Source organism: Metopolophium dirhodum, chromosome 1 (genome assembly GCF_019925205.1).
Source record: "Metopolophium dirhodum isolate CAU chromosome 1, ASM1992520v1, whole genome shotgun sequence".
Taxonomy (NCBI): domain Eukaryota; kingdom Metazoa; phylum Arthropoda; class Insecta; order Hemiptera; family Aphididae; genus Metopolophium; species Metopolophium dirhodum.
The window spans coordinates 93,776,025-93,803,901 of NC_083560.1; the positions used below are offsets into that span (position 1 = coordinate 93,776,025).

General features: G+C 28.9%; 2 protein-coding genes and 2 pseudogenes across 2 annotated transcripts; 2 read left to right on the plus strand and 2 right to left on the minus strand.

Annotated features, from left to right (window-relative positions):
• Window positions 1–11,166: 11,166 nt before the first annotated feature.
• On the minus strand, window positions 11,167–11,955 carry LOC132946267 (uncharacterized). The gene has a single exon (XM_061016175.1). The coding sequence runs from the start codon at window positions 11,953–11,955 to the stop codon at window positions 11,167–11,169; it is 789 nt and encodes a 262-aa protein (XP_060872158.1).
• A 2,666-nt stretch (window positions 11,956–14,621) lies between these two features.
• Window positions 14,622–15,064, plus strand: LOC132934116 (uncharacterized; annotated as a pseudogene).
• A 1,800-nt stretch (window positions 15,065–16,864) lies between these two features.
• LOC132946277 (uncharacterized) lies at window positions 16,865–18,056 on the plus strand (annotated as a pseudogene).
• Window positions 18,057–18,184: 128 nt separating this feature from the next.
• Window positions 18,185–18,796, minus strand: LOC132946284 (uncharacterized). The gene has a single exon (XM_061016197.1). It carries the CDS (start codon window positions 18,794–18,796, stop codon window positions 18,185–18,187), a length of 612 nt encoding a protein of 203 aa, XP_060872180.1.
• Window positions 18,797–27,877: the final 9,081 nt, after the last annotated feature.

Genomic DNA, 27,877 nt, shown 5'->3' on the forward strand with positions numbered 1-27,877 from the left:
CTTTAATTGCTGTGGCACTTGTTTGGTGCGTAGATGATGAAGAAAAAAGAAAGAAAAGAAAATGGTCAAAACAGTGGTTATTGGAAAGGAGGAAATATTCGCATATAAACTTACTACGGCATTTAGAAACAAATGAACCATCTGACTTCAAAAATTACTTGAGAATGGAAAATCATTTATTCCATCAACAATTAAATTTAGTTAGGCCATATATTGAAAAACAAAATACCGTCATGCGAGAATCAATTTCTGCCGAAGAACGACTTGTTGCTACTCTGCGTTTCTTAGCTACTGGACGGAGCTATGAAGATTTGAAATTTTCGTCAGCTATTTCAGCTCAAGCTTTAGGAAAGATTATTCCAGAAACTTGTTGGGCCATATACAAAGTTCTACGAAATGAGTATTTACAGGTAAGTCAACATTTTTTAATATTAAATTTTTATGCAAATATACACCAATATGTAAATAAAAAAATTTAGTGCGGAAAAAAATCCCCAGACTAAAGTATTGGCTGAACAAATATTTTTTAAACGTTAATTAGTATCTATAATTACTATCTCATTATTAATATTTAATTACAAATACGTATATTACATTATATTATATATTTATATATTATATCATTCAAAAAATGAATAACAAAATATTATTTATGATACAATTATTTACATTATCATTAATATTCTATTATCATTTATCACTATATTATATTAATTTTTTAAATGATAATATAATATACCTACGTATTTGTAATTAAATGCTCAGATTTTCTACTTTAGTAGCTTTCCCAGTAGTTTTCAAAAGCACCGGTAAAAACAAAACAAAAAAATGGTTGGTAAGTAGGTGTCGTTCTGCTGTACAGTACGTTAAACCATACAGTTATTGGCAGGGGTATAGTTATCGGCATACCAAACTTATTTTATTGATAAATAGTGCTGTGTTGGGTTTTAAAAAGATTTTTTATTTTTAAACAATTAGTCACACTGTTATATTTATATTTGCGCCAAAATTAATCATTATCTTGTGACTGATAAGATATAACATTTTGTTCAAGAAGCGACGCTGAACAGCATGTCAAAAAAGGTAAGATTTTTCTTTAAATCGTAACAAGTACTGCTATGAAATTAAGCTTTTACTCATACACAAATTGTCGCAAACAGTTATATTCGGTTGATTCTGAATCTTAAGAACATTTACAGTTTAAAAATATAATTTAAAATGCACTCAAATTATTCATTTAAATAATAAAATAGGTGCCAATAACTATATTGAATATTTCAGATATTTTAGTTATTGGTATGAGGTGCCAATAATAGAATTTGTGTACATTTTTATGTAATATAATTATTGGCATGTATATATTTTTTAAGTATTTAAATACATTTTCATTAATTAAGCGGTTATTCACAATGTTGGTAATTATTTTAAATGATTTATAGACAAAATGCCAAAAAAATCGAGCAATTTTGACAACATTGATGCAGCTATAAAGGCTATTCAGGATGATGGCATTTCACAAAAATCAGCTGCCAAAAAATTTGGTGTTGCTCGTTCTACCCTACAGTTCAGATTAAAAAACCCAGATAAACAAAACATTTCATGTGGACCTTCAACAGTCTTAACTACCAATGAAGAAGAGACACTAGTAAAATGGTTACTCGAATGTTCAAAGAAAGGATTTCCTAGGAGGCGTGAAGACTTACAAGACAGTGTCAAAAAATTTTTAGATGAACAAGAGAGGCCAAGTCCATTTAAAAATAACTTACCTGGTAATATGTATTAATTTAATACTTAGAATTGTAATATTGTTAAATAAAAACTTTTTTAATTTAGGGATTGGTTGGTATAAAGCTTTTTTAAGAAGACATCCAATATTATCAATAAGGACTAGCGAACATGTTACCAATGCAAGTGCCAATGTAAGTGAACATGATATCAAAAAATGGTTCAATGATATTCATAGTTATCTGACAGAGGAAAATTTAGTTGACATTTTGAATGACGGCCGTAGAGTATTCAATGGGGATGAAACCGGGTTTTCACTTTGTCCCAAAACTAAATGTGTATTGGGTCCAAAAGGGTCCAAAGACATTTATGAAGTAGCAAAAGGAAACGATAAAGAAAATATCACTGTAATGTTTTCATTTAATGCTGTTGGAGAGATGTGTCACCCTATGGTAATATTTAAATATAAAAGAGTTCCACAAAATATCTTGGATTCAATTCCTCCCAATTGGGGAGTTGGCCGGTCCGACACAGGATGGATGAAGTCTGAAATATTTTATGAGTATATATCAAACATCTTTTATCCATTTGTTGTTGAAAGTGGTATTCAATTGCCTGTAATCCTTTTTGCTGATGGGCATAAAAGTAATTTAACCTATCATTTAAGTAAATTATGTTTGCAATTAAACATAATATTAATTGCTTTATATCCTAATGCAACGAGAATTTTGCAGCCAGCAGATGTTGCAGCATTTAGACCAATTAAAGCTAGCTGGAAAAAAGGTGTTTTTGAATGGCGCAATGAACATCCAGGTAACGCAGTAACTAAGAATGATTTTTCTCCAATTTTGGATAAAGTTTTGAAAAATTCAGTAAGATCTGAAGTTTTAATAAACGGTTTTAGAGCTTGTGGACTTTTCCCTTGGAACGTAAACAATATTGACTTTAAAAAGTGTTTGGGAAAAAATCCAAATACTGAAATAACTGCAGTAGTTAATAATGAAACTGATACTGGTATGCTAGATTACAAGCAATTTTCAGATATTGTTGGCACCGAAACAATTGACAAATTTAAGGATATAAAAAATGTAATTACAAATGAAAGTTTACCTGAAGAGTTTTTTGTTTTGTATAGATTACATGAAAAGTTAAAAATAACGAGGGCACTATACATCAAGTTAGTAATAATGCTGAGCAATTATTTTCTGATAATAGCATGCCACCATCTAATGAAATCATTAGTACTACTTCCGACCAGATTCAACCACAAGAAAAATCTAAGAGTGACCCTACGCCAATCAATAATTTAGAACTTAGAAAAATTACAGAAAATCTAGTTGAAGTAAAAAAGTTAAGTATATCACCAATTGAATCTGTTCTTGTATGGCCACTAACACCAAAGCGTAAGGGTACAAAAATTACTGAAAGAGTGCCTTTTGTAATATCATCGCATAAATGGCAAACATTATATGAAGAAAAAGATAAAAAAAAAAGAACAGCCGAAGAGGAGAAGAACGATAGAAAAAAGAAAAGACTTGAAAATATACAAGCAAAAAAATCAAAAGTGCCTAAAAACAACCTTAAAAAGTCAAATATTGTGAGAGATATTTTCCAAGCCTCTACATCAAAAAATATACAGCCTGAAAGACATTTAAGTGAAATGTTAGCCCAGCCGTTAACTATAATTGAATCTTCAGACCAAGAGGATGGTACTGTTAATGAAATCAACGAGTCAAGTTTGAGACCAGATGTTTTGTATAAAACTACGGGTCTTTGCTTTGCATGTGCTAATAATTGTAATGACATAGACAATGGTCTGGAATGTATGTTTTGCAACAAATTATATCATCTAAAATGTTTAGATCCAAAAGAGTACTGCTGCTTGGGATCTGATGATGTTCTATACATTTGTTTTAAGTGCCAAACAAATTTTAATAAATGATCTATAAATTTTAAGACTGATTTCTAATTAAAATTACCAAGGATAGGAACCTTTTAAGTTTTTAAATTGTAAATAAAGTTTTTAAATTGTTATTAAAGTTTTTTAAGTATAACTTTGTGTTGTATCACTAAAGCAATACAAATTTAAATTTTAGTCTTGATGTTTTATTTTTATTTTGTGAAGTAGGCTTATTTCATGTGTATTGGGTACTATTATTTTTTTATTTGTAGTACCTGTTGTTAATTTTTTTTAAAAAAGTGTTTATTCCTATTTATAATAATTTTAATATTCTAATGTTTATAAATGTTGTTTTTTCTTTTATAAGGGAATGTTACTTATTTTTATTTAATAGAAGTTATGAAAATTTATTTTACTACTGTGAATTAAAAAGATAAACTAATAAAGTTTTTAAAGTATAACTTTGTATTGTATCACTAAAGCTATACAATTTTAAATTTAAGTCTTGATGTTTTGTTTTTATTTTGTGAAGTAGGCTTATTTCATGTGTATTGGGTACTAATATATTTTTATTTGTAGTACCTGTTGTTGATTTTTTTTAAAAAAGTGTTTATTCCTATTTATAATAATTTTAATATTCTAATGTTTATAAATGTTGTTTTTTCTTTTATAAGTTTTATTTAATATTACTTATTTTTATTTAATAGAAGTTATGAAAATTTATTTTACTACTGTGAATTAAAAAGATAAATGTTATAATAAATTGTTTCAAGTTAGGAACATGAAATGGTAATTTTGTATACCTATTTATTAAAATTTTTCCTACAATTATGTGTAAATTAGTAGTACTTTTGCAATTTAGGTTACATTAATATATTAAAAAAATGATTATTTAGGTACCTACCTACTTAGGGAAGTATGAGGTCACTAATTTTGTAAGCGAAAAAAAAAGGTGCCAATAACTGTATTTTTACACAATTTTTAAAAAGAACAATAATTTAAAAATAAGTATTAAACCTACACAAATTGTGATAGCAAAATTGGAAAGATAACAACATTTTCTATTGGTAGCAACTGATGAAAGATGTTCAACCATGGTACCAGATTAAATACACTGATTAAAACCTGTATTTTTTCTTAAGGTGCCAATAACTGTACCCTTTACCCTATGTTACAAGTGAGTCACTGTAAAGGATTGTGTTAAATTTGAATCCAATGATATAACATTATTGTATAAGAAAAACGATTCTGTGCGAAGTATATTTGAAGATATTATTGTGAATAAAGTTATTTTCCGTTTTTTTTTAATATTTTATTCTATAAAATATGTCAATAAAATCTTATTCACTGGGTCAAAAAACTAAACAATTTAATACAAAGCTCCTAATATATTGCCACAATAGTAGTTAAAACATATTAAAAATACATGGTCACAATTTTTTTAATAAGCATCAAAAGTTCGTATTTTGACAAAATACGTAAAAATCACGAAAATTTGCAATTTATTTTGAGTTAGAAATTCATAAAAATTTATCTTTTTATGTATAAGATTTGAAAATTCAATGCTTGATTCTTCATGAGTTAGTCTATTTTAATAAAAAAAAAAAATGTCTACCGAAAAGTCAAATTAAGTTTTTATGAGCATTTGAATTACACTATTATTGGATATTCACTCAATGTATTATTTATATGATTATGGGGAATAATGAATAAAACATATAGTAAATAAAAATCACCCAATAATGAATAACGAATAATAATAATAATTAAAATAATGAATAAAAGTAAAAATCAATAAAGAATAATTTTTTATTCGAATAATCCCCTATACTATTTTGGCACCGAGTGCCTTAAATTTGAAATAGTCATTTTTGATTAATTACAATTAATAATATAAAATAAAGTAATATAGTATATTAAGTATTAGTGATGGACAACGATATAATTTATATTATATATTTAAATATCAACTTATTAGTACTTATTAGTTGTTACTTATAATAATTAACAATTAAAGGTAGGTAGGTATAAATATTGAAATAATAATTATTATTTATTATAATTCAAAAATAGGTAGGTACTTACTAAAATCGAATCATCATCATTTAAACTGGACACACCAACCCTGCCACTTTCATGTTCACTGGTAAATAACAATAAGTTATAATACCATAAGCTTGGTTCATAAATATTGTCCGGAGAAGTTCCTGTATGTTTGGATTTTTTTACTTTGGACAATTCTCTCCGAAAAGTTGTTCTTAAATTGTTTATTTTTTTTCGAACAAATTCTCGGTCGGCTTCAGGATATTTTTCTTTGCATTTCTCAACTAATTCATCTAGTCCGGCATTTCTCAAATGTTTGTTTTTATTTATGTCACTTTTGATTTTCCATAATGCTGGATGCTTTTGATAAAGTTCAATGAATTCAGAAATGAACTTTTTGTCTGATTCAAAAGACATTACAAGATTTTATAAATTCAAAAAAATAATAATAGTTTTCAAAGTTTACAACGGTGTATACTATAATCACGCTGCGACTGCGTGGAAATCGCTGCAAATCGTTTGCCAACCGTCGACAACCCCATACATGAATCGACATGTTCGTCGATTGTACAGCCGATCGACGAGTTGACACTCACGGAGCGTCAACTTGGAAATCTTCGATCGATTGATAAACATCTCCATTCACGTATCAATTTATCTGTCAACCAGAAGTTTGTCGACAAATCGACAAACCGATCGTTTCGTGTATGGGACGCTTTAGAGTGTATACCATAATCCATGATTACCACGAATATAGAACATACAATAATAATTGAGGGGTGACAATCCAAAACGTACTATTAGCATTTTTGACGTAATTGAGTTATACACGAAATCATATTGTATAAATAGCGGGAAATCGATTGGTGGGATAAAAAAAAAGAAAAATTGATTATTTTCGGTATAAATCACTACGTGAAAAATAGCAATTAGATAAAAACGTATTATTTACAGCGATTAAATCTTACAATTTATACATTCTCCAAAACGTACTATTGACTATGTTAAACCATAGATATCATTATAAAAGTTAGAGCAAAATTAACTATTTGCCATATTTTTTCTAAAAATTACTATTTCCACTGTACATCAAAACGCATTATTTCCCATGTTAATATTATACTGCCAACAATGTTTCATTAAGCCAAAACGTACTATTTCCTAATTTCATACTTGGCAATATTTAATATTTAATTTACGTAAGTAGTGTTAATTAAATAATATTCAAAAGTTAGTGGAAAATTCTCAACAATTGAAATGACATAATTTTTGTTATTATCAATATAAAATTATTTATTCTATGTATTTATTGATGGTAGCAAATCGTTTTTGAACTTGGTTATTACTACCTACTATAGTATATAAATAACTTATAAATAACTATTATTACAATGTAATCATGATAATCCAGTGTCAAATTATTCTGCAATGGCAATCCACTAGAGAATACAGTGTAGAAGACTAACCAATTTTCATTAGTTCTAAATTTGAATTTTTTTAACTCCATCTTATTTACATTTGCAATGATAAATAAAAGAAAGTGATGCGAAAAGATGTTGGAAAAAGCAACTGGAAAACAGGTAATTATATTTATTTTTAAGTTATAAAATTTAGGTAGGTACTGTTTTTAAATCTTAACACAAAACTCAGCTAAGAATCATTTAAAACCAAAAACAAAATTTTTTTATATTATAAATATAATTAATGTGTGAACATTATAATATATCATCTATATGATTGAATTATACTTAAATAGGTGATAAAAATATGTAATCGTCCAAAGATCGCCAATGTCACGAATGTGTTCCAGACAAATGCTGCATTCAATTAAGTTAAACGTTGGCTAAAAGTATGTAGGTACCTACTACTTACTTTGAATAATATATATATTTATATAAATACCTATTAAATATTCCCATGAATGTAGGTATATTTTATTGTTTTTGATATGGTAAAAATCTAATAAAATCAAAAATACTCTAACTAAATTTATTATTTTCATTAAATAGGTAAATTTGATTTAGATTATTGTGTATTTGTGTACAAACATATTATTAAAACTAACTAATAATTAGTGGTTATTAGACTAATCAAAAATATTATTTTAGTTTACTATGTATGCAATGGCTAATATTTAAAAAGGTGATGATAGACACAAAAATAAAAAAAAAACACAAATCATTGTAAAATCAATACATTCATCGCTTCGCTCAGAATCTAAAAGACAGTGCTATAATTTATATTTTATTATTTTTCCTAAGAAAATGTGTGTTCATACATCATAATATATTTATAATAAAAGTACTCTTTTGTGTAATTATAATGTAACATAAAATGTAACCTATTACCTAAATAAATATTTATAATAACCTTATACTTATAAAATTAATACTATAATAAGTAAAATTTTGATCAAATTAAATGAGTTTTCATAAACTAAAAAATGATTTTTGGTAATAGTACGTTTTAGAAAATAAATTACCATTATTTTTCCAAAACGAACTATGTTAACTAATTTATTCAAAGTGTACTATTGGTAGGAAATAGTGCATTTTGACGTAAGTTTATCTTTAATATAGTTGATTTATTGGCTTTATAAGAATTTTAAAAATTGATTTACTCCATAGGCAACCATAAAATATTTTATTGAATTTATTGATGGTTCATTATTAAATATATGACATTCTAGAGCTTCAAAACACAAAATTGGCCATACTGAAAAATATGAGAAATGCCAATAGTACGTTTTGGATTGTCACCCCTCAATTTGAATAGTTCGAGATACAGGGCCCGTATAACAATAGTTAAATCAAGATCAAACCGCCGAATTCGGCTGGTAAATAATCTTAGAGTAAAATCACCCATTACAAAAAAAGATAGAGAATAATATATTAATATACTTCTTCAACGATATATTTTTGAATATCGATATCGTTATGTTTTGTGCGATATCGAAAAAGAAATTTAGGTATCGATACTTCGATATATTTTTAAATTTTTCTATTTTTCTATTTTTTTTTATCTTTTTTGTAATGGGTGATTTTACACTAAGGGCCAGTTGTATCGTCTATGATTAAAGTTAATCAGAGTTTAACCGGCCGAATTGGCACGAGTAGTATAAAAAAGAGAGTACTGATGGCTGATCCTTATGATCCTTATGATCCTTATGATCCTTCTGATCACCGGCGGCACCTCGCTCACGTGTGCGACATGAATTTTCCCCCCACCACCTTCCCCCCTCTTCCGCCGTCGTGTACATATAAAATGCCATTAGGATTATTCGATATGTTAATTTCCAAATGATCCTTATGATCCTTATGATCCTTCTGATCACCGGTGGCACCTCGCTCACGTGTGCGACATGAATTTTCCCCCCACCACCTTCCCCCCTCTTCCGCCGACGTGTACATATAAAATGCCATTAGGATTATTCGATATGTTAATTTCCAAATGATCCTTATGATCCTTATGATCCTTCTGATCACCGGCGGCACCTCGCTCACGTGTGCGACATGAATTTTCCCCCCACCACCTTCCCCCCTCTTCCGCCGTCGTGTACGTACGCGACTTTACGTACTACACGAAACCTAACCACTGCGCCACCCCGTTACATATACTTATCATTAATAACTAGCCTTATTTAACTTGTAATAAAATATGTCGCCAACGTGCATGACTTATATCTGCGTTATCATATCTGCGTTATCATATCTGCGTTATCATATCTACGTTATCACATATACCCTTATTTTGTAATAAAATATACCGCGAACGAGTGTATAACAGTTATCATATCTGTGTTATCATATCTACGTCATAGCATTACTTTAATGTATATGTAATATTGTTCTTCCCCATTAAATACAAGACAGCCCCTTTTATTTTCCCTTTAAAAAAAAAAAAATATATATAAAATATTCTGATGTACCTACATTTGTATCATACATACACATACATACACACAACACACACATACATACATACATACACACACATATATTCATTTACATACGTACATACATACATATTTAAAAATATTATACAATTTTCAGATTATAATCCCATTCGAATAAACATCCCGCTAAAGCATGCGTTATACATCGGAATATATCTCAAACAAACCCACATTCAAATATATTATAATATAGTTTACATGTATACATACTTACATATTATATCCATTATGATCCTTATGATCCTTATGATCCTTCTGATCACCGGCGGCACCTCGCTCACGTGTGCGACATGAATTTTCCCCCACCACCTTCCCCCCTCTTCCGCCGTCATGTACGTACGCGACTTTACGTACTACTTTACGTACGACTCTACGGAACTTTATTATTGTTATTTTCACCTATTTAACTTTATAAATAAATTTAAAAATATTTAAACCGCAGTATACTGGTCATATTATAATATCATTAGGATACTTATAACTTGCAGCTGCGTACACAAATAATATCGATGAATACACCATATAGGAGACATTAAGTAGGCATTAGTGAATAACCGTTATTAAGTCTAATAATTGTCGCAGGTATTGACACGTCAATCAAATAAATACAACAATATATTGCCATTAGATAAAATGCCATTAGGATTATTCGATATGTTAATTTCGAAATTCGCACGACTCGTGTCGCCAGGATGTGATATACTTATTGATATTAAAATAAACATTTATTACACTAAAGGTTTTATTTAATGAATGTTAAGATATTAATATATATTATTCACCGGCTCCGTTCTTAATAGCCGCCTCTCACCATTGTCACCACTAAGCGGTAGACATTAGTGTCAACTATATAGCCACCATATGATGTCTATACAATATACATCCGTTCACTAACAAGTATCTTAATAATCGTATACTCTTAATATACCCATTAGATGATATCCGTAATTAAAGAAGAATACATTAGTGAATAACTGATATTAAGTCTAATAATTATCGCAGGTATTGACACGTCAATCAAATAAATACAACAATATATTGCCATTAGAATTATATATTTCCTTATTCAAATAACAAATATCTGAATAGTCATCACAGGAGACATTAAGTAGGTATTAGTGAATAACCGATATACTTTTTGTATATAAAATGCCATTAGGATTATTCGATATGTTAATTTCCAAATTCAAATACCTAGGTATATGATTGTGATAAAATTATATGGATAACTACTATAAAAATGATTATAATGTAGTCTATTGATGAGTTAAGAAGTATACTAGTAGAGAATTATTTACTAAACTAGTTCTGGTATTTTAAGTAAGCTATTGAGTAGTTAAAAATATTAAGTATTTAATAGAATTAGAAATATAATAATATATTCAAACAAATAATAAAAAACAAATTTAAATATTTAATTATAATGATAATTTTTATTGACAGATTGTAGGTATCCCAAAATATATTTGCTTAATGCTTATAGATTATACTAAATACAAAATTAATTTTAAATTAACATAATAGTTAAGTGAAAGTGTAAAACTTATATGACATCATCTTGCCATGAAACTGATCCAGCAGTAGAATTAAAAAATTCTTTGAAAAGTTCTCTCACCTGAAAGGCTGGTTGACTTGCATTTCCACCCTGTATTGGAATATTTTGTAATGTCAAATCTACTGCTGGATTGATATTTTCTTCTCTATTGTATGTTATCCTTCCTTCATTTATTTTAATGAAATTATGCAAAACACAAGTTGCTAAAATTATATTGTCAGCATTTTCAGGTTTTGCTTGGATTCTTCGGTTGAATATTCTAAATTTTTGTGTCAAAATACCAAACGTATTTTCAACAACTCTCCTTCCTCTGCAATGACGATAATTATATACTCTTTTTGAACTATCGTCGAGCTGTTTTCCAGGGTAGGGTCTCATAAGATATGTTTTTAAAGGGAATGCCTCGTCTCCTAAAATCACAAATGGTGCCAAATTTCCAGTTCCGGGAAGTTCAGTATCTGAAGGTACATTCAGTTGTTTACTATCTAAGCTTTTTCCTAGTTTCGAATTCATTAGAATACCTCCATCACTATTCCTACCATACGCGCCTACATCTACCACAATAAAATTATAATGAGCATCGACGAGAGCCATAAGTACCACTGAAAAGGTCTTTTTGTAGTTAAAATATAGTGACCCACTATTTGGCGGTGCTTGGATTACTACATGCTTGCCGTCCAATGATCCAATACAGTTTGGAAAGTTCCAACATTTCCAAAACTCATCTGCGATTTCTCTCCATTTTTGGCTAGTGGGTATTGGCATTACTTCAGGCATTAAAGTTTTGACTAAGGCTTCGCAAGTATTTGTCACTATTTCATATACTGTCGAATGCCCCAAACGATAACTATATGAGATCGTTTTAAACGAATCACCCGTTGCTAAAAATCTGAAATATTAGTGGATATTAATATATATAATAATTAGACCTCATATTTTAAAGCATAGGTACCTACTCTTCTTTTTTTTATAATATATGAGATATAAATCTAATTTTTATACATAATTAAGTTTCATGTCATTATCTGGTTCAATTATTTTTTTGTTTTTTTATTGTTTTCTCTGCAATTATTCTAGCTGTGACTGAATGTTTATATGAGCAGTTTCTACACACCATAACGTTTTCAAAATATTTTGACTTATTTTGCTTTACTTTACTTACGGACATTTTCAGTTTCCAATCTTTTTAGTATTTTTTTTTTTCTATAAATATCAATAAAATTGTATTTAAAATTATTTAATTTTATTATAAGAATTTTAAAAATTCTTGAAAATTTAATAAAAGGCTCCTAATATATTGTTAGTTGTTACAAAGGTAGATGAAAAATATTAAAAATCTGTAGTCACAATTTTTTTTCTAAGCGTTTAAAGTTGAAATTTAGACAAAATACGTAATTGACAAAAATTTGCAAATTATTTTGAGATAGAAATTCATAAAAATTTTTCTTTTTAAATCTAAGATTTTAAAATGTTATACAAGATTTAACATAAGTTTTTCTACATTTACCAAAAATAAAATATCTAAAAACAAGTCAAAATAATTTTTTATGAGCGTTTGAAGTTCATAATTTTAGAACATCTGATATTCACTTGATTTCTCATGTAGCGATTTTCTTTTTTGTTTGTAATTCAAAAACGAATAGTTTTAAATTTCACTGAATGTTTATATTCTTATTTTATATACACCATAAAATTTTGAAAATATTTTGATTTGTTTTGAGCTGTTTACATTTTCAGTTTTCTATTTTTTAAGTTTTTTTTTTTTATAATTATTGTCAATACAATTTTATTTTGTGGGCCAAAAAGTCTGAAAAATTAAGGTTCCTGATACATTGATAGAATAGCAGTTGAAAAATATTGAAAATACATAGGCATGATTTTTTTCATAAGCATTTAAAGTTCAAATTTTGACAAAATTACATATTTAAACCAAGAATAACAATTTTAATTATTTTGTTATAATTTAAAAATATTACTTGTTGGTATATGAAACTTTTAGAATACACTGTTATATTTTACATAAACGCAATGGCATTTTAAATATAATTTTTTTGGGAAAAATGAAAGTAACCTACTCTACAGCAGAGCGATATCCAATTTTTTTGTAAGTTTATTATGGTATATTAATGAAAAAAAATGTAATTCAATTACTAAGAAATGTAAAATAACGGAATACTTCTATAGATAACGGACTACTAGATAAGTTGATTTTTGGTCATTCTTTTTTCAAAAATTAAATATGTTTTTTTTTTGATTTTTTCAAACAATTTTATATTTTTTTTGCTATTAATTGTGCTTTAAAATCTGAGCCCTAATAATAATATAATAATTAATATACCTATGTTAAATTATATGAAGGTTCCTCCGAGGAAATCGATTTTGGTTTTTGTTGTAACTCTAAAATGAGAGTAGATACATGCAATTTCGATAGTAGTTTAAAAATATTGAAAACACTAAGGCACAATTTTTTTTAATAACCATTTAAATTTCAAATTTTGATACAATTTGATAATATCATTGAGTATCTAAAATATAACAAAAATATAAAAAAAATACTCTAAAATAAATATAAATGTAAACAAAACAAAACTAAAAAAATTTAAACTTGAAATTGTATGTTAAAAGCTCAAAATGAACGAAAATATTTTCAAAATTGTATACTGTATAGTGAACATAGACAATGAGAAAAAAACATTCAGTGAAATATATATATACCCAATTTTATAAAAATATGAACTCCAAACGCTCTTAAAAATTTATTTTGACTTGCTTTCATAATTTTTTTTTTTTTTTTTTTTGATAAAGGGAGAAAGATGAAGAAAGGTAGAAAAAAATATGATAAATCTTAGATTTAAAAAGATAAATTTTTATGAATTTCTAATTCAAAGTAATTTGTATATTTCCGTCGTTTTTACGTATTTTGTCAATATTTCAACTTTAAATGCTTTAAAAAAACTGTGACTGCGGATTTTTAAGATTATTTTTTTAAATTTTAATATTCATTTTGATCATCATAATTAATTTTTTTGAATTTTAATAGTTATTTTGAATATTTAAAACATTTTTGATGAGTTTTATCGATATTTAAGATTACTTTTAAGCCCGGTTTTAGATTAAATTGAGTGTTAATTTTTAATATTTCATTGTTAATTTAATTCTCAGCTAACACATGTAAAGCAAGATGGAGCAACATAAGAGACCAGTATAAAAAAACCTTAAACAAACAAAAAACTACAAGTGGTCAAGCATCTAAGAAATTGCTGAAATACAAATATGAAGACCAAGTGAATTTTTTGAAACAATACTTCCAAGAAAGACCGACTATTTCAAATATTGAAGGAAGTGATTCTGGAGAAGATAATACGTATGAATTTCCTGATACAAATGTGGCTGCAGATACTATAAACAATTCTGATCACGAAGACACTGCAAATACAACAGCTATGTCTATGCCAACACATCAGCCTATTCAATTTGGGTCTAGTACTAGTACTAATGTAAGGAAAAAAAAAAGGAAAAAGAAACGGCATCATCGACATTGATGAAGTACTTATTAGAAAATAGGCAACGCTCAGAAACTACGACTTCAAAAGATCCCATAGATGCATTTTTAATGGGAATTGCAGCTACGATGAAAACATTAGATCCTTTTTACGCTAATTTAGCGAAATCGAAAGTTTTCACAGCAGTTCAGGAAGTCGAAAAGCTACAGATCACGCATAACCAATATCTTATGTACAACCCTCCTTCAGAAAGTAATTGGAATTGGACTCCTCCGCCTCTTTCTAATGTTCAAAGTATTCAAAATAACCTTCCAAACAACTCTGAAACCTGCCAACTGGTTTCAGAAACAATATCGTCTGATAATATGATAACACGTTTATAAGTTTTCGTTAGCAGTTTTATCAAGTATTATTTTTTTATAACTACAGCAGACAACAGTGATGTCTTAATTTTTATTTTTCTGAATTAAAAAGTTCATTGTTATTTATTTTTCGATATTTAATGGTAAAAATATTTTATGTGCAATAAGTTATCTAAAGTTTAGTAAGTTATTCATATTATTTGAATTTGTTATGAGATGCAATAAATGTTTTTATTATACTCGTATCTTTTTATTTAAATTGTTATTAAATGTTTAATTATTAACATAATTTCCTAAATTTTAAAATTAAATTTTGACATAGGATAAAGAAATAATTTTGATTCCTTGGTTGATCACACAATGTACTTCTCTATTTAATTTTATAGTCAAATCTAGTTTCACATTCATTTTTATAAATAAAATAAGAACATTTTAATGTAGTTAATCAAATGTTTATTTTATCATTATATCACAATACTTACTATTTTTTCAATATAGTTCCTAATTTCCTATAAGCTACTTAAGTATTTATTATTACTTATACACTATAGTTATATTTATTAGTGGTAATATTTCATTAAACATGTTTTTAATCACCCAGTATTTTATACTATACTATACATACTTTATAGTATAGTTTATTATTTTGATTTTGATTATTATCATTATTATATTTTTAAAATTGTGTACTAGAAAATAATAAGACAAAGTTGAACTTAAGTTCATACCTATAAAAAAAACAATATGTTTATTTATTATTTATTTCTTTACCTTAAACATACAGCCAAACGATGCCTAGGTGGTATGCATTTTCTAAAATTGGTGTCCTGTTTTTGTAAGTCATTTTCAACTGCTTTAAGTAAAATATCGAACGTATTCATTGACATCCCGAAGTATCCATGGAATTTGGTTTCGTCGTCAATAAGTTCTTTGTATAAAGTTTGAAATTCACCTTCAGTTTCACGCTTATTCCATGCTGGGTGAACCCAATACTTACGGTGTGCTTGATTTTTTTTTTCTTCGTCGGCATCGAGCAGTAGAGCTATTACAGCAAGTTCTTCAGTTGAAAAATCCATTTCTATTGACTAAGAAGTTCAATTTAAATTAACTAAAAATTGTCACACAGGGTTGTGTTAAGGGGGGAATGGGGCATTTGCCCCCGAGCGCTACAGTATTTTAAAACTAATATTAGTAACGTTAACTTATTACTTACTTGAAGGTTTGAAATTAGGTTTTTACTTGTTTTTTAAACAAAATGTTTAGGTTAGTTTCACTTAACAATACCTAAACAACTAGCACGTGGTTACTAACTTCGATGCCCGACTTCAACTGATGATAAAATATTTTATTAACACGGACGGGGCCCTGAATAGTGTGAATACTTAACCGGGCCGATCCGGACGTGCCGAAAACCGACACGGATCCGGCCCGGACACGTCCCGGAGCAGTGGGAATGGACCTTTAGTAGGTATTAGTGAATAACCGATATACTTTTTGTATATAAAATGCCATTAGGATTATTCGATATGTTAATTTCCAAATTCACACGACTCGTGTCGCCAGGATGTGATATACTTATTGATATTAAAATACCTATTTTAGTGAAAAACACATTATTGTCCGATATTAGTACCTTCTGCCGGACGTAGTCTAATATCAATTAAGTATCAATACCCCTACTACCTATTCAAATTCGTCTTTATATATTCTGAAAGAGCCAACAGTTCTTCAGTAGGTACGTTTTTAACCGTTGTACACGTATACGCTCCGTCTTCGAATATTTTCCAGTGTTTAGTTTTTAAATATTATTTCGTTTTAATCATGGCTGGTTCAATTGGAAACATGGCTGTAGTGTACAAGAAGAAAAAATTCACATATGTACCACCAACACCGCCTGCAGAGCTCATCGACTGTAATAATTTCATACTAGACTTTCCCGATCGTAAGTTTTTAAATGTTGGACTTGATTCGGAAGATAACTTCAATATTGCTATTCATATAATAACACCGTCGCGTTATGTAAGCATATACGATGGTTTTCTAAGACGTACATTCTCAATGATGGGGAATATACTGTCATTCATATTAGATGTCCCACAAAAATGTAGAAAACAGATTTTTCTGGAGGATGAATTTACCGTCATATCGAACATGGTGTATCAAGGGAAAAATGTGCTAGTCATAGAGTCTAAGAAAAAGGAAGGATGTCGTGTATTGCTCGATAGAAAAAATTTGTTGAAATTACAATATCTAGAGGAGAGTATTTTTGAAACGGTCACACGAAAAACCAATATCATATGACCAATTGTTTTAAATCAATTTGCGATGATCGGTAATTATATTGATCGAGAATTCACTTAAGTTGAAAAACCACCAAAAACAAACGAAGAAATGGTAATTTTTATTAAAAACCTCCGGAATGATCTAATCACGACGAATCTCGACTTAAACTATGTTAGCCAGCTGAAAATGTTTGGAACAAGTCAATTAGCTGAACAATGGGCACAACGATGGAGTGGGGAAATGTCACCCGAGGTAATTTAACTTATCATTTATATCGCTTGTAAAAATATTTAATGTATAATTATTATTTTATAGTTATTCGTTGAGCCCGAGGTTCAAGTTAAGCCGACAAGATACTCGAGTATGTCTCCGTGTCATAATGATCTTTCGCAGTCACCGATTTCACCAAACATATTCGACATGCATAAAGAATTAACGTCAATCGCTACACTCAGACCATCAGATGTAATTTATATAAACATATTTTTAAATAAAAACATTATTTAATTGTAATTTTTTTCAGCCATTCGAAAATATTGATGTTCCAATGAAGCCCATATCACCCTTGTCGCCGCCTCAATACTCAAGTATAACTCCAATGTATGATGATAACGATTTCGACGATTTCAACAACTCGCCATCTATTCTAGGCTTTACAGGCGACAAGTCCACGAAAAATCGGGGCAAGACCACGAAAAAAAAAAATGGAACTCAAACTCTGTTTAAATAATTTTGTGTAAAATAAAAAAACAAGCGTGATACTTTAATCAAGTTTTTTCATTTATTAGAAAATAAGATACAAAATAAGGTATAAAATATTTACATGGTATAAAAATAATTATAAGATATTTACAAGGTTTACAATTTTCTAACATCTCCACTAAACGGATTGTAAGTTATAATCTGATCATGTAGTATTAAACAATAAGCCGATGTCTTTTCTGGAATAACTGTGTCCGTTTCAAAGTCTATTCGTAGGTCCACGGTCGATGATTTAACGTTATCATTCTGATACGACAAATCGACAACGACGATTGGCACATAGTTTTGAAAAATATGTTTTGATAACAACGGTTCACAATAATCTCTTTCGTAATACGATTTTTGAAAGTCTGTATAAGCTTTGTAGAGTATGCTGGTGGTATTATTTTTAAAATCAGCTCGAAAGTCTTCATATGGATACACTTCAGAGTTTAAGTGTACCTTAAGATTTTTCAGTTGACAATGATCAAAACGACCAGCATCGTTTTCGATATTGTTTTTTCTACTTGTTTGTAATCCAAACAAAACAAATCTTGGTTTTTCCAGTAAGCTGCTAGACTTAACAGTCCACGAATGAGAAGTGTTTCTAGGAAGCACGGGATACTCGCATAGATCCCAGGTTCTGAACGCACAAGATAGTGTTTTACGAGAATCTAATACTTTCAATAACTTTCCTTTTTCTTTATCGCTCACTCTGATAATTGGCATTTTCCAAGCCACCTTTGTCAGTTAGATTCACTGGTGTATCTTATCGAAACCGAAGATTTTTATGATGATGTGAGGAATAATCCTATCTTGTTGGATAGACTGGACACGTCAGACTTACACCCTAACCATCCGTGTCATACGACTCTACGGAAAAAGGTACCAGGATTTTTTTCCGACGAGACAAAGGGGTATATAATGACGGAGTTTTGTGCCTTGAGTATTTAATACCTGAATTCTTAAACATATATTAATTATTATATATTTACAGTAGATACATGAAATATATCACAACGTCGCTATGCATACTAATACTACAATTAAATGCAATATAATAGTATAATACCTACAAAATCACATTTAAATTCCATGGTATTCCATGTTCGATATGACGGTAAATTCATCCTCCAGAAAAATCTGTTTTCTACATTTTTGTGGGACATCTAATATGAATGACAGTATATTCCCCATCATTGAGAATGTACGTCTTAGAAAACCATCGTATATGCTTATATAACGCGACGGTGTTATTATATGAATAGCAATATTGAAGTTATCTTCCGAATCAAGTCCAACATTTAAAAACTTACGATCGGGAAAGTCTAGTATGAAATTATTACAGTCGATAAGCTCTGCAGGCGGTGTTGGTGGTACATATGTGAATTTTTTCTTCTTGTACACTACAGCCATGTTTCCAATTGAACCAGCCATGATTAAAACGAAATAATATTTAAAAACTAAACACTGGAAAATATTCGAAGACGGAGCGTATACGTGTACAACGGTTTAAAACGAAAAGAAAAATAATAAAATGTTTAAACACTTGTAAAAATTTTAAACTCACTAAAATTTTTAGAGACGGAGCGTATACGTGTACAACGGTTAAAATCGTACCTACTGAAGAACTGTTGGCTCTTTCAGAATATATAAAGACGAATTTGAATAGGTAGTAGGGGTATTGATACTTAATTGATATTAGACTACGTCCGGCAGAAGGTACTAATATCGGACAATAATGTGTTTTTCACTAAAATAGGTATTTTAATATCAATAAGTATATCACATCCTGGCGACACGAGTCGTGTGAATTTGGAAATTAACATATCGAATAATCCTAATGGCATTTTATATACAAAAAGTATATCGGTTATTCACTAATACCTACTTAATGTCTCCTGTGATGACTATTCAGATATTTGTTATTTGAATAAGGAAATATAAGTTGTGAACTACCACTTATTCAAGTAGCATGACCCACAAGAGTTGCAGAAAATAACAGAGAGTTATTGTGTAGTTATTTTATATCAAATGAAGGTCGGGTACCTTGGCAAGAAAATTTTTCTTAATGCACATTTGATATAGGAAAATAATAAATAACTTTTAAATGTTAATTAAACAGTTTAAAATAAATACTATGTTCTATGAGATATCTTATTGATTTTTTACTAAACTCAAACTAGCTTCAGGATTATTGTATGTATAATAATATGATGAACCTATATTAATTTATAATGTAGTTGTCACTTAAAATCTTGGTATAAATATTTTAATATTAATAATATTATTTTAATTAAATTATAAGACTGGGCTTCTTATAATAAATATAAAACATTGGTATTTGTTTAATACATTTTTATAAAGTCTATAACCTATATAACTAGGAAGTAACATTTATTGCCATAAGTCATTAATATTAGTAATAATATTTAAAAGAATAAAAATAAATAAGTGAACAATCACATTTACTTGCCTCCTTGACAATATTATTAAAAATTAGAGGGCAGTATTGGGCAAAAAAATTACTTACAAACTTTAATTATCAATTAATCATAGAAAATGTTTGCTCAATACTGAGGGCACAAACTAGAACAGTGTAAGAAATTTAGTAGCTGGTGAACAAAAATTGTGAATAATTGTAAATTATTCAACATATTATATGCATTCATCACACAATACATGTTTCTGTTTCATATTTATTATAAGAAGGTAATTTAATTAAAATTATGTTATTTACCTGATAAATTAATTTCCTTTGCAATTTCATGTCATGCTGCTGTCTTGACTGTGTCGTTAAAGGGAAACGACCTTTTTTAAATTTGGTCCAAAAGTGAATCGGCCGAAAGGAAAGAATACGTTTTTGGTCGAAAACAGCCATGCCCGGTAAATTGTTGTGTGAAGTGAGGAATTTTTACAGGTATAAAATATGAATTACATTGAGCTGGAGACCAAGACGTCACGCGGCTGTTTTACATTTCTTAATAACTTTTAAAGTAATAACTTTTTTTACATTGGATTTTTACCAAATCATTTCATTTAGCCATAGCTACAATAATTTAACATTTAAAAAAAATTAAAGAACATTTTTTTTATGTTGTGGGCTTCTTTAACTTTAAAAATTTGAGTTGTAAGTAATAGTCAGTTATTTTATTGCCGCTGTACGTGAAGTATATCATTCTATTTCTATTGTATTATTACATATGTGTTTGATTCTTTATTGGAAGATCATAATTCATTATAAGGTAAGTTTATATAGTTTATTATAATATAAGAATTAGAACAAATTGTTATAAATTGTAATTGCTGAACCTACTAAAATGCTTTTAAAATTAGCATTTGAAAAAAAATGTAGTTGTTAGTTTTATTGATATTTAACCCCTCAAGGTTCCACAATTTTTACCAAAGGTTTGTGTACAGTTTTATTGGTTTCTTCATATCTTTTGCCAATTTACCGCTCGCCATAATTTATTATCCATTTTGCGGTGTGTGCAATACCAAAAGAAAATGTAGAGGCAGTGTCGTATTACAATTTTTAAATACCCCTCCCCCCCTTGGTTGAACTCCAGCTACGCTACTGTGTAGAGCAGTGGTTTTCAACCGGTGTGCCGCGAAAATTCTATTAATAGAGTTAATTTTGTATTTTCCAGTATTATTATCGATATTCGATGAAAACTTATAACAAACAAATATAAAGACAGGCTAATCATTAATCGAATACGTATAAATGTATAATAGTATTTAATACATATTAGTTTGTCCGTCGCAGCCGTACCGATAACTACGTGGCGTCGCGGAATATTGTGTTTTTAATGACTTGTCCTACATGGTATATTTTAAATAGTACTTATTTTTTTTTATAATGGATGCATTTATAATTCGTTTAACTGACAGCACTTCAGTGAGTGAACAACCAAAAAAAAAAAATCAAATTAAATATCAGACGTCAATATCATGAAGATTATTTAAACATAGGATTTTCTTGGTCCGGAAATGTAGACGATCCTCGTCCATGGTGTCTTGTATGTGGCGAAAAACTATCAAATGAATCAATGGTTCCAAGTAAACTAAAACGTCATTTTTCCACCAAGCATTCTCATTTGGTTGATAAAAATGCTTCATATTTTCAACATTTACTAAAATCAGAAACACGACAATCTGAAAAAATGACAAAAATAGTGACCATTTCTGATAAAGCTCAAGAAGCTAGTTATCTAGTAGCAGAGCTTGTAGCAATGTAGCTAAACAAATGAAACCACACACTATAGCAGAAAAACTTAATATTTTACCTGCTTGCCGTGAAATCGTAAAAGTACTTTTTGGCGAAGAAGCTTAAAAAGAAGTATTACAAATTCCCATATCTGACAATACCATTAGTAGGCGTATAGAACACATGTCTGAAGATATTGAAGAACAAGTATTGCAACAATCTCGTGACTCTCCATTATTTGCATTACAACTAGACGAGTCAACTGACATATGTGAACAAGCACAACTTTTGGTATTTATACGCATAGTTGCCAATGAAGACATTGTGTAAAATTTTTTTTGTTGTAAAACACTTCCTCCCACATAGCATTTACCAATGTTAAAACTTTGATAAACGTTGAGATTTAATTGAATTTTAAAGGTTCGAAAAATAAGCTTTAATAAAACTAGATAAAGTGTTAATTTTTAAACATTTAAATTAGAATAAATTTTAAATGCTTTAAGTATAAGCACTTAATTTAGTTTAAATTATAAGTATTAAAAAGTTAATTTCTATACAATGCTGAATAAACGTACAATGAATAACATTTAAATATAATAACCAATGCTAATTAAACCTTAATCCGTACATATTTACTATAGGTTACCAAGTTAAGACTGTATACACATTAAATTAAAATTGCGCTGTAAGTATTAAGTGTTAAATAACAACTTAAGATACTTAATAAAACTTTATTCGCATTATTTTCAGTGAAGCTATTTATATAATTATAAATGTATTTATAATGTATTTATATGTATTCTAAAAATATATTTATCTACAGTTATCTGTAGTCCGTGGTGCCGGACGGTTGTGTTGTGCTCTTTAGTGTCCGTTATCGTGGTGCCTTTTGTCTTATCATTAGTTTTCAACGCTAATTATGTCGGTTTCTTCGCCGTCTGTTAGTAATGATGATAAATTTAATAAACTTATTGATATGTTCAACGATTTAAAAACCTCGTAGAATAAAATCATAGTATCACTTAATTCGTGCCGTGAGTCTATTAAGTCGCAAGACAAAAAACTGTCTTCTTTTGATTCCAAGTTTGACTTATTTTCCAATCAAATTACTTCGGTAATGGAAGAAAATAAGTCATTGAAATCTAGAATTGAGCAACTTGAATCTAAGCTATCATCCGTCGAACAATCTCAAAGCAATACCCATTCTGCCAATCAAGAAAAATTTTTCTCAGAATTTATGGACCGTCAATCCAGATCTCGTAACATTATATTGTTTAACTTGCCAGATCTCTCAACATCTAATGATGTCCATAACAACGACGTTTCACTTGTTAACGAGATGTTTAATATTATCGGCATATCTACCAAACCTCTGTCTGTTCATCGTCTGGGTAAGCCTTCGAGTAAGCCTCGTCCTATTCGGATTGTTATGCCGTCACCGCCTGATGTTTTTCAAATTTTAAAAGTTAAACGGCAGCTATTAAATGTTGATAAATTTAAAACTGTTCGGGTTTCATCTGACCAAACATTACAACAGCGTAAATTATACTCCTCGGTTGCCTCTGAACTTAAAACACGCAAAGATGCTGGTGAGACCGATATATTTATTGACAGTCAATAATTTCCCGACCATTTCAAAAAACGGTCAACGAGCTCAACATTAGTCAATAAAATTTCCATCTACTATCAGAACATTCGAGGTATTAATACTAAATTGGATATGTTTACTCGTAATGTCTCTCTATGCAATTATGATATTATTATAATTACTGAAACCTGGTTATCTGACAATGTATTCAACGCGGAACTTGGACTTTGTCCCCGTTACACTATTTTTCGATGTGATCGTTGCAGTACTCGTGATGTTACTACAAGAGGTGGTGGAGTGCTGATTGCAGTCAAGAACCAGTTTTCGTGCCGTCGTCTTCCTACCTTGGACAACTCAGTTGAGCAATTATTTATACAAATTAGTGAAAAATCTTTATCTTTAGTTATAGGTGCTGTTTATATCCCTCCCGCTTCTGATATTAATGTTTACGACGTACACTTTAATGCAATTGATGTTTTGTTAAATAATAACTGTAATTCGAAATTTTTAATTTTTGGTGATTATAATCTACCAAATATTAGTTGGCAACCTGTAAATGGTTCAATTGTCGCTTCAGGTGCTCGTGCCGGTTCTCTTGAATCTAATGTGTTAGCACAATTGTCTTATCTAAATTTAATGCAATTTAATTTAATATATAATCGCTCTGGATCGTTACTTGATCTTATTTTTTCTAACATGTTTGATATTAATGTAAGTAACGAGAATCAAACGTTATTACCATTAGATTCAATGTACCACCCAGCACTATCTGTTGAATTACCTATTTTGCCTTTTAAGTACTTAGAATACAATGAACAAATATACGATTTTGTCAACTGTGATTATAATAGTATTAGATCTAATCTTGCTTCATTGGACTGGAATGGCATATTCAAGGGTCTAGATATTAATGATACAGTAAATATATTTTATGAAAACGTTTTTAAAATAATTAATGCCTATTGCCCGGTTAAAACTGTATATTTATCAAAGCACCCTCACTGGTTCAGCAGCTCTTTAAAGAAATTAATTTTTGATAAAAAAATTGCTCATAAAATATATAAACAATCGCCTAATTCATATAATTACAACAAATTTTCTAATTTACGTACATGCTGTAAGGCTCAAAATAAAATTGATTATAATATTTTTATCCAAAAAACTCAAAATTCTATTACTAATAATCCTAAGTTATTTTGGAAATATGTTAATAGCAAACGTTCTACTCTGTCACTCCCAAACTCTATGTATTACAATAATGAAAATATTTCCGGTGGTAATGACATTACCTACTAATTGCTTTGCTCAGCATTTTTCCAGTGTCTTAAATATGCCGTCTGTTACTGAAAGTATTGTTGATTATTACAATAATAGTATTCCTTCTGTCGATTTATATTCATGCACTCTGGTTATTAGCGATGTTTATAATGAGCTCAATGAAATCAATTATAGTACTTGTTCTGGTCCAGATAATATTTCTAACACATTTTTTATGCAATGTAAATTTGTTTTATCAACTCCCTTATTGATGATATTCAATCGGTCTCTTGCTATTGGTGTCTTTCCGGACCAATGGAAAATATCATATGTCTCTCCGATTTATAAAAGTGGAGATATTAACCATGTAATTAACTATAGACCTGTCTCCATTATATCCATTATTCCTAAAATATTCGAGGGTATCGTATTCAAGAAGATTAGTCCGCTCTTTAAAAATTTTATTATAAACGAGCAGCATGGTTTTATGTCAAATAGATCCACTACTACTAATCTCTTGGTTTTGCAACATTTTATTTTAAATGCATTTAAATCAAATTGCCAAGTTGATGTAATATACACTGATTTTGCTAAGGCTTTTGACAAGATAGATCATACTATTCTCATTAATAAATTATTCCAATCCGGTCTCCGCAATCCATTCTATTCTTGGCTAGTCTCTTTCTTATCTGGTCGTAAGCAGTACGTTAAATTTAAAAATTATAATTCTTATATTTACAATGTCACCTCTGGAGTTCCTCAGGGATCTCATTTGGCTCCTCTTCTTTTTAATATTTATATTAATGATATTAGTAATATAAACTCAAATATACTGCTATTTGCCGATGACGCTAAACTCTTCCGTATTATAAAAACTCCACTAGACTCTAAACTGCTTCAATATGATCTTGATAACATAAGTAATTGGTGTGATATTAATAAATTATACTTGAATATTTCAAAATGTAAAATTATTACTTTCACTAGAAAGCGTGTGTCTATATTAAACAAATACTTTTTAAATGGTATTGAACTTGAACGAGTTAATCAAGTTAAAGATTTAGGTGTATTTCTTGACTCTTCTTTTTCATTTAATGATCACCATGTCCATATTCAGAATAGAGCGTCATCAATGCTTGGCTTTATAATGCGTAGTTGTAAAAACTTCGATAATCCTTAAGCACTAAAATCACTTTACTGCGCTTTAGTTAGATCTATTTTTGATAATAATTCAATAATTTGGTCTCCATACACACTAGGTCCAATTTATTCTATTGAGGCGATTCAAAATCGTTTCTTGAGACACATATCCATCAAGTGTAATATTAAACGTTTACCTCACACTTCATATGAACCATTGTTACTATATCTAAAGATTGATACTCTTCAAAACAGAAGGATTAATAACGATATTAGCTTTATATTTAAACTATTAAATGGATATATTTACTGTCCTGATCTTTTGTCAAATATATCTTTTCTAGTTCCTGGTCATTCAACCAGACAGACAGACACCTTTTATATTCCATTCCAGCGCACTTTATATGGCAAGAATGCCCCTTTAATTAGATGTATGCAACATGTAAATAATTTTAATGTCGATCTTTTTATTTGTTATTCTGTGAGTTCATTTAATTTATATCTTAGAAATTTATTCACTTAAAATATTTTTATACCTCCACACCAACCATTATATATATATTTTATACTAATTTATATTCTACGACTACCATTATGTACATACTATTTTATATTCCACATACTATTGTAATTGGGCTCGCCCGTTTAATTGATAAATAAATAAATAAATAAATAATATAATATACATATAATTGTTATATATTTTATATACGGCGAAACCTGTATATATAACGGACAGTCACGGGACCAAAATAATTGTCCGTTATAGACAGGTGTCGGTTGTAGACAGGTTACAATACCCATTATAGGTATGTTGTTTGCCACTATTGTTTCTATATATACAGTAATAGTTCTACACTAGATTTATATATTATTTATTATTATTTATTATTTATTAATTAAGTATTATAATAATATAATATATTTATAATAATTACAATTACAGTGGTCGAATGGTAAAAAATTATATAGGTACTGTAGTCGTACAGAATACAAATATATATTATAATGTATATATAGTTTGAATAAAAACAATAATAAATACTTATTTAAATAAAATATAATTATTTAAAGGCGCAGGAATTATAGTAGGCGTATATATTTATATAAATTTATTTGACGAAGTGTGTATTATTGGAAAACCTATTTTTTGATCTTGGATTTTTAAAATCATATATTTGCATTCAATATCTAAAACGTTCGTAGAAAAATTCGTATGTTATTTTGGAATTCCTACAAATATTTTAAGTGACCAAGGTTCAAATTTTTTATCGTCCTTATTTAAACAAATGTGCAAATTATTAAAAATTAATAAAATGCAAACAACAGCTTATTCGCCGATGACAAACGGTTCTTTAGAGGCTTAGAGCGTAGTCATAAGACTTTAAAAGAGTACTTAAGGAACTTTGGTGATGAAAAAACGGAAAATTGGTGCGAAATGTTGAGTTATGCTATGTACATGTATAACACGACACCTCACACAGCGCATAAGTTTACACCATATGAGTTAGTGTTTGGTATTCAGCCAGTTGTTCCTTCTAGTTTTTTGAAACCACCTTCGACAGGGTACAGTTATTGTGATTACGTAAGTGATTTGAGGACACGGATGCAGGAA

Excerpts from the sequence above, each read along its gene's own strand:
- LOC132946267 (XM_061016175.1), bottom strand. The coding sequence starts at position 11,955 with ATGCCTGAAGTAATGCCAATACCCACTAGCCAAAAATGGAGAGAAATC.
- LOC132946284 (XM_061016197.1), bottom strand. The coding sequence starts at position 18,796 with ATGCCAATTATCAGAGTGAGCGATAAAGAAAAAGGAAAGTTATTGAAA.